Here is a 12,593-nt window from a genome sequence, read left to right on the forward strand (position 1 = left end):
TCATCCTATGTCATCTCTTAGGGGGTTTTCACTATATACTTAAATCCTCACCATGCTAAATCCTCACATCCCAAAGGGCGTGGCTTGTAGAAGTACACATTAAGGAACCTGTACAATGTTTATAGGACTGTGGTTAAAAGTTACAAAGAATTAATTTGGAATGTAAAAGGTAAGTTTGTTAATTTTCAGAAGCATGTGGTGCCTGTAAGCAAAAAATATATTGTTTGTAGCTAAATATTGTAGTTGCCTTGACTCTTGAAACTGATTGCTGAAGCAGCAAATGAAGGTAGAAAATTTTGTCTTTGTCATTAAAAACAATTTCATAAGGAGAAGATGAAAATAGAGGTGAAGAAAATTATTTCCATAGACTTTGCTGACTCCCTACCATGTATGTGATGGCTGTACTTAGTAGTTCCTAGTCTTAAAAAAAATATAAAAATAAAAAACCCCTTTTACATAGTGATCATTAATGTGTGAGTCCAATCTGTGTACCCTCCTGACTTTATGAGCCTGATTTAGCCACAGGCACCTTTTCGGAAGAGACCGTCTGGTAGGCTCGAGGCTTCAGGATGTAGGTTTTGCACTCAGTGCAGCTTTTGGTTGACCAGACCAACAAAACGCAGCTCAAGCTGCTGCTAGGCAGTTCTTATGCCTATTTCTTTTCCCTCTTGTTGCTTTACTAAGACTGCAAAACCTGAATGCTGTAGCTAGCTATCATCTCTACAGGCGCTAAGTGGAGGCTGAAGCTAACATGAGGGAGGTAGAGTTGTGCAAATTATATCATTAGTCATTGCTTCCCAGAATTATATGCATTCAACTGATAATTTGGGAAATTCTTCTTCTAAAAAAAAAAAAGTTCTAATTTTTACAGATGATCAGAAGATCCTGATGTTTGCACAGTGTTCTGGATTAGTTTCTTGGCCTTCAGGAGTTTGGAGGCCCTGCACCTGCCTTTGTTTCACATTTCTGATTTTGTGTTCTTTTTGCCAGCGATACTAATTTTAACCTCTTTTATTCCTCATCTCACCCAGAGTTGTCAAGGGGGAATTTATTTTCCTATTCACACAAATTAACCTCCTCCTGGTTTGTGAGAACACATTTCTGTCATCTGACTGACTGAGGCAGAGCTTAAAATTGTTCTGGACATTTATTTCTCTCTTTGTTTCTTCTATTCTTTTGATTCTTTCTGTTTGTGACTGGACATCCAGGTCCTCAGGCAGGGCCTTGTCCCCTGGCTAGTACTTTAAAATACTTTGGTATTTTAAAAAATTGTTTGGTTGCCTCAAAATACTTCTTTGAGCTTTGTAAGCTCAAAAAATACTCAAAAATACTTCTTTGAGGGAGGGTAAAAGGTGGGGAGCCATTGTCAAGACTCAAGAGGGAGCACATTCAATTTGACTATGATTATTTTTAGTCTTTCTGAAAATATCAGTTACATCACTTTGTAGTGGGTACTTCTGAGAAGTAGGCCTGAGGCTGCATTTGAATTATGTATGTGGAATGCCTGCATGGAAGCTTGCTAGGGAGGTTAATGTTTCCAAAGTATTTTAAAACAGAGTACGTGCTATTAGATCAAGAAGGGTTGTCTGTAAAGGGATGTCCCGATTCCTGCACATAACTGGGTTTTTTCTTGTCATGCCAGACTGCTCAACAACATATTGGCAGCATGTGTTGGCCTACTTTCTGTTACAACTGTTGATTCTAAAACCCTTTCAGCATCTTAAGTGTGTGTGTGATACATGACTGCTGAACAAAAAAGCGGTAGTATGTGAGACTTTATTGGTGGGACTGGTATGTTCTCTTTGCCTTATGCGGAAAAGAGAATGCTCATTTGATACAGCATACATCCTTGGACTTGAATGGGAAAGGTTAATTTGGAAAGCATATTTGTGTTTCCTCAAGTTGCATGTTATTGTGATACCTGTAGGTAACTGGAGAGGTGGCTCAGTCCAGCAGGACTGACTTTTTATCAGGTTGCTTGGTCACGTCAGACCACTAAGACAGAGGGCTAACAACTTCCATGAATAACAAAAGAAAACACGCAGTGGAGACTTTATGTCCTATAGAACCTAACAGCTAAAGGTTTGATTCCTCTTCCATTAAATGGATGAAATGTTTTGATGGATTTGTTGGCCACTGGAACATGCCTTATAGCCTCACATTATGCAGAAATCTTGGTTAATGCCAATAGAGATGAATTTATCAGGTACGGTAAGTGTTTTATAAATAATGTGTATCCCCAGACTGAAGTCGAAAGAGGTTGTGATGTATTTTTTCTTGCATGCATTTTGGCAGAACAGAGTGATCATACATAAATGATTAGCTACTGCAACTCTGATCAGGGAAAGTGCATCCTGCCAGAAAAACAAACATCAGAACCCTTCTGGGTCATGCAGAATTATCACACCTGATATATATGCCGTTTACTGTCTTGTCTCATAAGAGGGGAACAGCTTTGAAAGTGGAGGCTTTTGTCTGGGACTCCAGAACCTCAAAGGACTAGCTCAGTCCATCAAACCAGTTCATTCACATATACCTTTTGCTTTGCTAGCTTGGTACTTTAAATATCTTTTGCACATTAATAGATGCATCTGTTACATCACAGTAGGGGCAGTTGTCTGTCTCTGTCCCAAAAGATTATTTGATCACTGTTCTTCACAGTGGTGGTGGATGCCTTTCTATAACTGTCGCCACACTGATGGCAGAATTTCCCTGAAAATACCATGTTACAGTGTTATTAGCCTTTGGGGGAGGGGCTGCAGGGTCAAGATCTTGCTTTGATTGTCAGGCCCCTGCACTGATGCCACAGAAGTGGCTCCTGTGCTCTGTTCCATCAGTTGGCACAGCAGCAAGCCTCCTCTCCACAGCTTTTGGAGGGGTCTGGAAGGACACATTTGGGAAAAGTGTGGTGTAATGAAGATGAGTGATGTTGAAGACTGGGCCCAAGACTGTATTAGTGTCGTTACTATACTGCTATTTATATTTTTCAGTGGTGTATGTGTTCAAAATGGCAGCGTCCCCACGGTATCGGTATACTGCCTGAAATGGCAGGTTCCTTAGGGGCCTTTGTGGATCAGTGGGCAGTAACAAATCACCTTGGGCATGCAAAGGACACCTGTGCAGTGACTGAGAGTCCCTGATCAGCGAGGTGAGGAGCTAGGTTCGGAGTTGTGGGCCCTGCTGCCAGGGATTAGGTTTCGATTTGAAAGTGTACAGTGCCATGGGTTCTTGACTGCACGGGGGAGCCATACTGCAGAGTTCTCTGCTTCTTCAGTCCCTTTCCAGTAGTTGCACAAGGAGCAGACAAGCCAAAGCATGAACAGAGTCCACTGAATTTCAGTCACACATTTATGGAAGAACATGTGAATACACATGAAGAAATGAAGTGTGCAGGTGTTAGTGCACTGCTTCTGAGTACAAGATTTGCGTGCTTCATGCTGGTCCTATTATCTGGGTATGAGTGTTTTGGAAAAAAACAGTCTTGCTAACACGCAGATATAATGCCTCATCGTAAATTCAGTTTTTCTTTCCTTAAGGGCTTTCATAACCATGCCAGATCACCAAATACCTGCACAGCCCTTATGTTATTTTTCAGTGTGCTAGAGCTGCTAAAATGCAAATCGTCACCTCATCACAGCAGAAAGGCCATTCCTCTTGAGAGAGATCATGTGACTTCAGATGTGAAGCAGATAACTTCAGCCCATCCCTTTCTCTGCCTGAGATTCAGGGTGCATGCTGACAAAACAGCTCTTCAACAGCATGCATACACTGCAGCTGGAGGGTTACAGCCATGAGCTTGCACATCAGGCTGAATGATGAACACAGCGTTTCCCCTGAATGTTTCTGAAGAGCTGTGCTCAAGAAATTTACTCTCAGGAAGCTGTTTAAATAGGTGGAGAGCAAGTGCATTGCATCTCCTAGCTCCAGAACCCCAGAGAGAATCCGAGCACCTGTTCTGCAGAGCCTCACCCGTCATTGTGCAATTCTGCTGCCAAAAAGGGGCTGCTTTCTCCTGAAAAAAAAAGAATCTTCTAAAGGTACTCCTTATAGAAAAGAAAAAGAAAAAAATTGGTATTGCTGAAGCAGAAAGAAAAAAACAAGTAAGCTTTGGGTGGGGTATATATGTATATTTTAGTTCACTTTTAAAGAGCAAATTGTCCTAATCTTATGTCTGTGTAGGGAATGACGTATGTGTAACTGTGTATGATTTTACCCTGAGAAAAATCAGTGTGCTTTGGACTATAAAGTTTGACCTGAACTGGATCAGATATCCAGAACTTCTGAATACAGATGCAATCAGCTGGCTTTGGGACTACTGTATTTCATGTAGTTTTGTTTTTAGGAAAAACTATTTTTAATATAATTTTGAACCTTTTTCTGATGCTTAACTTATATTTTATTAACCAATATGAATTTCAGCTGAAGCATTAATTTAATATTTAAACTGACTTAAGTTTTAACACGTTCATTCTGGAGCTTTGCTCTTTCACCCCTTCTCCCCTTCAAGTAAGGAGAATTAACGACCCTGCTCATTAACTGCAGGGCAATGCATGGTTCAGACAAGGATGTTAACTTTTATGTTCTGGTTGGTTCCTGTTTACTAGAACCAACTTTGCTTCAGGATTTTGAGTTTTCTCCTTGCTTCCGAGAGGAATCTCCCCCTACAGGCATTTAGGATTTCTGGAAAATTATGTGATAGCTTTGGATTCAGGGTGATCTGTACCTCATTTGTGCACTTGTGTTTGCTACTTCCTCTCTTTTTAAAACACATTCTGCCCAAAGTCTTGCCGTGCAAAAAATAGGGCTGCTTGTTTTGTTTGTTTATTTTGTGCACAAAAATGTGCAAATGTTTTGTGTAAGTGTATTCTTTATTGATTGTAAATAACACAAACTGGCATTCTTCCATCGGTTTTCTACGGTTCTCCTTGGATTTGCATGTAGTTCCTGAACTCAGCAATTGCTTGAATAATCTCTACATGTTCACACCTTTGCAGCTCTTGCTTTTATTTCTTCTTGCAGAGCATTTTTGGGCTTGGGAATATGAGTCCACCTTATTGAGCTGTTCTATATATTCATCCTATGCTCTGTCAGGCTTTGCTGGCTTACTGGTATCTTACTACATCCAGTCCCTATTGATCCTTGGCCCAAATACAGAGATCTGCCAACAAAGCCACTGCTAGAAATGATGCCTTCAGTTTTATATTGAGCTTAGCCTTGTTTCTCTGAGCAGGTTGAAGAAATTATCTGTAAACAAAAAGGCTTTCTCCTTTCTTTCACATACGTGTAACCATTGGAAGTCGCTGAATGGAAATGTCAGTTTATCCCATGGATGTAAAATAACAGAGACCTAAACAGATACTGCTTTCCCTATGTTTGATGTTCTCATATCAGTCCCTTGTCAAACTAAATTCAGTGCTAATGTCAAAATTACATTTCTTGTGGCATCACAAGGTTCTCTTTCACTCTGTTAGTTGACTTTGGCTGCTTCATCCCACGTTCTGCAGGGTGTGTCTTTTAGATAATGAAATTTTTAACTCATCTCTAGATTCCCATCCTTCACAATCTCAAGTCTGGCCACAAGACAGTTTTGAAGAGTTGTCCCGCTAAAGGTGCTAACCTGTGTGTTGTGATTTAATGTCTGGGCTTTCTTAAGCATTTTGCTCTTTCCTGCTTTATTCCCCAAGCAATGCACAGAAGCAAATCAATCACAAACCCATGTCATGGTATCTCTCTGTTCTCTGCAGTCCTAATTTTCAAAGGAAAACAACTCTAACGGAAGTCTGTGAATCACAGAAAATTAAAAAATTGATAGCAAGAAGGGATCAAAGGAAAGCCCCTGTCACTGAAAGCATCTACCCACCCACCCATCCATCTGATCTTAATGGAGAAAAATGTCCCTATCTCATCATTTCTTTGACCACATGTACCTTCTAAGACATGTTGTGGGAGGAGATCATAACTACCTGTTCACAAATATGGTTGAGAGAGGAGGAAATAGGAAATGGAGGCATGTTGCTTGAGGTAGCAGTTTAAAGGAAATAACATAATTCCCATCCCAACAAAAATGGTGGGAGGAGCCTTTCATTCTTTATCAAAGAATCTTTAAAAGTTTTCCATTATTCTTTAGGCAGCCAGGTCTTTATGTGATTGACAGACTGGAGGCATGATTGATTTTGTGCAGCACCTATTACATCCAGCTGAAATGGTGCTGATTCATTCTCTCTGTAAATCAGGCTCTCGCCAGATACGGTTCTGAACACCAAATTTCTGAGCACTTGCTGCAGTGTAACCTTCAGTGACTCTTACCCAGGAAAAGATCAAAGAAACAAATGGAACAAAGCAAGAATAAGAAGTTAAAACCCAGTGGCTCTTACTTGTGTGGCTTCAATATCCTCAGGCTTGATCTAGCTTACATTTGTCTGCCTGTAGCACAGCTCATGTAATTTTAAAAGGTAAGGTATGTTTGAAAGGATAGCACTCTGCCCAAAGGACCTGCAGCCTGATTTCATTAAAAGTCAGCTGTAAATCTTTAAAAGTTTTCCATTATTCTTTAGGCAGCCAGGTTTTTATGTGACTGACAGACTGGAGGCATGATTGATTTTGTGCAGCACCTATTACATCCAGCTGAAATGGTGCTGATTCATTCTCTCTGTAAATCAGGCTCTCACCAGATATGGCTCTGAACCCCAAATTTCTGAGCACTTGCTGCAGTGTAACCTTCAGTGACTCTTACCCAGAAAAGGAGCAGCACATACCACCCTGGCTTAATTTGGTCCATGTCTATTGGCATGGTTAGAAAGATATTTTATTTTGCTTCAGTGGATGGGCAATGTATTCAGTGCTTACCCATCCCAAAATTGCCTTTTTGCTGAACTGAGAGAAATATAGCAGTTTCTTGTAGTTATATCTAAAAAATGGAACAAGTTTGCAGATGTTGAATTACTGCCTGCTTTTTAGTGAACATGACAGATTCTCTCTAATGGCATACCAGTGCCATAGTATCCAGAATGCTAACTCAGCATTATGTCCCAAATTCTCATCCAGCTACCTTGCATCTCTGAAGCCTTTGTAATTACCTTGGTAAAAGCCTAGCTTTCCATTTCCCTGTCCAGCATTTTGGGGAGTTTTATAACGGCAAATGATTCTTCACCAGACATTGCTACACTGCACGGTGAATAGCTCACATAAATTACTCTAATGCTATAATGCTTGGGTTTCAACCTTCTTCCCCATGGAAGGCATTCATGGCCTTTGCCTGGTATTTTTCTATGTCTTTGTTCAGGAAGGCAGGGTTTGGCCTGGCACAGGAGTTGGCTTGAACCAGCATAACTGGGGGGGTGGGGGGGCATGGGGGCTGGGCAGGAGAGGAGGGATTTCTCCTTGTGGAGGGGCTCATTTTTGAGCAATGAAGAGCCGTGGCCTGGAGGAGACACTGAATTTTTCCACAGAGGCTTGTTCCACTTGTTCATGATTCTTTAGTCAGACAAGAAGGGCAGAAAGTGAACTTGCTGGGCCTGGTTGGAGACCCTGCTTGCTGGAGTCTTCAATAGGTGTGGCTGCTCTGGAGTCTGGTTGTGCAGGTCGGTGGCCGGGATGGCTCTGTAGTTACCTAAGAAGCCATCAGAAATAAGGTAGTAGTTTGAATGTTCGCTATGCCCATTTTAGGATGCAGATACTGGGACTGAAGGTGATGATTATTCCCGTGGACTAGTTCTTTGATTGTCAGATTTATCCTTTTTCAGGTGTTTACTGATGGATATTTTTGTGCAACTTTTCCTCCAAGATTTGAGTGTATGTTTCAGGATTCATTTACTGCTATCACCATAAAATTTATGTCCCTATGCCTCTATCTTTTTTATTTCTTTGCTCAAGGAGGTGTTAGTAGTCCATGAATTTAGAGGTAGGTGGAGGGAAGAGTGGAGGTGCCCGGGAGAAAAGCTTAAGTCATTGAAAGTAGGTTACAATGATGATTCAGATCCCTGTTTCTTGGGTCAGACCATTGTTAGCTGTGGCTTGGGTGGCATCCTGAGAAACATGATGGTTTTGTTTGGTGTTCCTGTTACCCAGTTGCAAGGCACACGCTGAAGATCATCTTGCTGCAACAGGACTTAGATCGTATGCTCTATTTTGCTCTTGGTTCTAGTATTCAGATCACAGTTCAAGTCGTGGCTGGTTGGTTTGAGATGAACTAACACCAAATCTTATTCCCCTAAGAGGGCAAGCGAGGAGACAGTATTCAGGAGAACAACAATTGTTTGGAGATAAGACAAATTTGAGCTATTAGCAATGTCAGTGTGTCTGATGCTGACAAAGCCACTGACTGGCTCAAAATTAATGTTACAGCACTTTTTTTTTGGATTTCATGATAGCTCCTTCGGAGGGAAGAAAAGCAGTCCATTGTGGGAAAAAAAAATGAAAATCCCTCTTTCCTAAAATAAATACTGACTCAGAAGGTGGGAGACCCAGCTCAAGTGTAGGATGCCTTTGTGTTGTGGGATGCTGAAAAATAGCCCCACAACTATAAAGAGTTCTGCAATATTAATATAACATAACAGGACATTATATAAGAAAATGTATCAACACTGTAAATAGTCCTGCAACAATAAATACCTGTTGAGATTAAAAATAGGTTAATTATGTATTTGTTTTTTTCTCTTATCCTGTTACTTTTACTTCTGCTATTAAAGGCAAAATAAAATAATAGTAGTTAAACATTCATCTTATGCTAATGAATTTCTTCTTTGTTTTAAAGGTCAAAAGGAATATCAATTAAACAAAATAACAAATGCAATAATTTAGACATCAGATATGCTAGAGAGAAACCTGTATCCTTGGAGACAGGGAGAGAGGGGAATCAGCGTGATCATATAAGAAATCTTTAGTTCCTACAAAGTTCAGTCTATAAGAGCATCAGTGATGTTCTTGTAACTTAGAAATTAACTTATATCTCGGAGGAATTGTGTTCATTTGAGCTTGTTGGTTAGGAAGTGTGTTGCATTAGTGAATAATAGCATTTAGTGAAGACCTAAGCAAGTACCAGGAGAAAAAATAAAAAAAAAGCCATACTACAAAATGTACTTTGATCATTTATATAGTGAAGCCAATGTTTCACTAGAAATGCAGCTGAAAATTGGATGGCTTATTTAAATGAAATCTGATGATGAAACAATTTGCTATTGCAATATCTCAGCTTGCAAGTTTGGTGGTGGTGACACTGAGAGAAAAGTGATAAATGCAGTGGCAGGGCACTTTTCAAAGCAATACAGGTTTGGGTTGGTTTGGTTTTTTTTAGCAGTAGTATCAGATGTAATTTAAAGTCTTAGAATTCTGCAGTTCTGATTTTCAAATCACAAGAATGAAGAGTAACATGCCTCTCTAGTCTCTTGTCCTTACTACTCTTGTTCCTACCAGGAAATCGCAGTTGCACGTTAACTTCCAGCTAACATGTAAGGAGTAAACTGGACTAATTACTGAGTTCTTCAGTCTTGAATGCAAGCTGATAGTAATCAGATGTGAAAAAGAAACCAAGTATGGTTCATCAGGTCCAGTTTTTGCAAGACATGTTGTACAGTAATTTCTTACGAGTTGTAGCTATTTTAGATTCTGTGTTGTCAAATGCTTTCTTTTTTTGCTTTTTTTTCCCTCCAACTCCCTTCCTTGTTAGCAGTGCTAGGAAGAGCCTGGAGGGGTATAACCCTCATCACTGAATGAATGACACAGGAAATGTGTATAACAGCTGAAAGACACGTGCTTCATATCAGCAGCAGTTGAAACTGATGGGAAGCATTATTGGAACCATGGGGTGCAGCAGTTCTATAGCTGACAGAACATCAGAGAACGGTGAGTGCTGCCTTTGTCTTCAGGGTCAGTGGTTATCTCTGTAACACCAGAAGAGGATTGCAAGGTAATGTTTCCCCCCAGTCCTGTTGTGAAAATACTTGTTGAAAAAAAAATTACTTTATAATTATCTTCTTTTAAAAAGAGTGCATAGCTTTTAGATGCTGGCTGAGGTCAGAAGGCAACTGTAGACCACCTCTAACATCTACAGATTGGGAAAAGATTCACAGCATCTGGGGCAGAAGCTAAATTTCAGATATATGTGTGTTGCTGTGTTACTAGCAAAACATATGGATTAAGGTATTGAGGGGGAACTTTTAGAGCCTTTTACAGCACAGGATTTCTGGGCAAATTGTCCCAGTTTTCCTGCTGGTGGGTGACCCTGGTTATGAAATAAGTGTAGTAAAGCAGAGCTATTATAATGACTCTTAGAATCTGTTTTCTGCCATACCAAGTGCCTGGCCTGCAATTCTCCATTGTCAGTCACCGAGTAGAAAGTCTCCACAGTACCTGGTTAAATGTTCAATTAAAAATCTAATGTCTCATCTCCCTGCTTTTGATCATACCGCACCAGCTTTTGCACAGGGACATGGGTTCCAGGATTAGCTCAGACCTTTGTTCAGATCCTTTGTGTTCTCTTTCAAGGTTTGTCATTAAAGCGCAATTTAGGGGTCTGCCGGGAACCATGTTATGTGGCACTGTGCATAGTGTTAGGAGATTATTATGCTACCAGCCATGATTGAAAAGAAGGGCTTTTTTGGCTACTAAGCCAGGACACAAGTCACAGGAAGCTGGCAACTGAGAAGAAGGAGCACTTACAGGCATCCAAACTGACCGGTTTAAGGGTAGCCTTCAGCTTTGCGTACACTGCTTGGTTATCACAGCAGCATCAGCACTGTGTCACAGCAGTGGAAGTAACACGGAAGCACCTAGAGCGTCAGACATACCTCTAACTGAGAAGCTGTCCTTCCCTTTTGGGTTTGTGTCTGTGCATATATGTTTCTTGCAAGACCTCAGAGACAAGTTATTTGGGAATATTTCTGAGGGTACAAAAGCTTGCAGCAGGCATGAGGAGTTGTACTCTTCCTTGGTTTACAGCCATCAATACACAGTGGTGTGGAGCCAGGCTTTGCTATCCCAAAGCTGGCTTATGATTTTGTTGCGTGCTTGACAATGTTTTGTCTTCTTCAGTTGCTGGGTGATATTCTTTCTCCATTTCAGCAGTAGTCAAATGATGCCAAACCATCATTTGGTCTGCAGCCTGAGGCTGTACATCCCTCTAATGCATTAATAACATTAATTTAACAGGTAGGGTAGGGACCTTCTGCAACTGATAACAATTATTTCTATAGATACAGTTTAGCCTAGTGTGAAAATCGTGTTCTAATTCAGTCCTGAGAATAATAGCGCTGTAGTGAGTACAATTAAAAACAACAAAACCCTCACAAAAATACAAACAACAAAAAAAAGAAACCCAATCCAAAACAAAAAAAGCACCCCCCCCCCCGAAAAACAAAAACAAAAGAAAAAAACCCAACCCAAAATATTCTGTTAGATTTGCAACATTAACCAAAGAGCTCATTAGATACCTGTCTTATGGGATACCAGTGGAATTGTGCTGTATTAAGTGTTCAGGACCATTAAGCAACCTAGGGGGGCTTTAATAATGGGAAGTTCAATGCTTCTGATGCTGTAAATCAGTTTCTGTGCTGGTGGCTGTGCTTTGCCCCTTAGGTATTCTTCTAAAGAGAAAAGTTGATGACAGCTGTGCTGTGATGTGTCAAGCTTTCTGGTGTGTGGTGGTGGTGATGAATTCCAGAAAGGACAGAAATTAAGGAAGATCTCAGAGTTTATGTAGGGTACAAAGGATGTGCTTAGTCATATAAGGATTACATTTCTTTCATGCAAGAGGACTTTTCTAGGATGGATGTGATATCTGTTGCATGGGGGTCTCTGCAGACTTTTGGCCTTGTCTGGACTAGAAAATTTTACCACTTTAACTGTGCTGTATACTTATTAATGATAAAATAAGCAAAAAACCCCATGCTATTATGTCACTTCTAAGCATTTTTAGTTTAAAAAAGCTTTCTTAATTTTATGCATTTATTAACAGAATCACTTTTCTGTGGAGATTTTTCTTTACTTGCATAACTGTCAGTTTAAGAAAGAAAAAAATCATTCTCACTCATGGGTGCCACTTAGCCTAGTCTCTTCTTGGTATTTGTGATCAGCTAAAATAATTGACTAGTGTAAACTGTTGTCCCTGTGGTACAGAGCTTTTCTTTGCAATTTTGCAGGGAGAAAAAGTATTGGTATGAGTTCTTGTTTTGCTTTTCAGTATCAACTGTGCAACTTCAAGTGAGTAAATGTGACATCTCTTGAAAGCAGCCTCTTACCTTGCCCTCCTTTTTGTTGCCAGGCAAGGATATGGTGGTGATGTTGTGGTTGCCCTGGGACAGGTTTAGGGAGCCAATAGCCCTATGCTCTGTCTTCCTCTTGCTGTTACTCAGTGATGCATGTAATACCTCTTGACTGCCCCTGTTAGTGGTCCGTAGGGCTAAGCACGTTAATGCAGAGTCTCCCTCTGACCATAATTTAAGCAAATGTCTAGATTTGAATTTGGCATTATTTCAGCTGCTCCATCTTCAAGGCAGTAGCTGCATTTTATTTCAATATTGTATAACAAATGGTGTCCTCCTTTGGATGATAAATCCATACTTCCATATGCCCAAAGTAACTGAAAGGTGCATTTATTA

General features: G+C 40.3%; 1 protein-coding gene across 5 annotated transcripts in view; it reads left to right on the forward strand.

Annotated features, from left to right (window-relative positions):
* The window catches only part of PPEF1 (protein phosphatase with EF-hand domain 1), a 51,476-nt gene that overhangs the window by 12,864 nt on the left and 26,019 nt on the right, over positions 1-12,593 (forward strand). For 2 of the 5 annotated variants that reach the window (XM_057419677.1, XM_057419681.1), the window contains exon 2: positions 9,665-9,840. In XM_057419677.1, the coding sequence (XP_057275660.1) occupies positions 9,777-9,840 (64 nt within the window). In that variant the 5' untranslated portion in view covers positions 9,665-9,776. Of the gene's footprint in view, positions 1-3,572; positions 4,038-8,036; positions 8,116-9,664; positions 9,841-9,885; positions 9,905-12,593 lie in introns of those variants that run through there. The other 3 variants (XM_057419678.1, XM_057419680.1, XM_057419682.1) reach the window with 3 other exon arrangements.

This window comes from Pezoporus wallicus, unplaced genomic scaffold, assembly GCF_028554395.1.
Source record: "Pezoporus wallicus isolate ANWC-B61680 ecotype Strahan unplaced genomic scaffold, APGP_CSIRO_Pwel_v1 contig_5767, whole genome shotgun sequence".
Classification (NCBI taxonomy): domain Eukaryota; kingdom Metazoa; phylum Chordata; class Aves; order Psittaciformes; family Psittacidae; genus Pezoporus; species Pezoporus wallicus.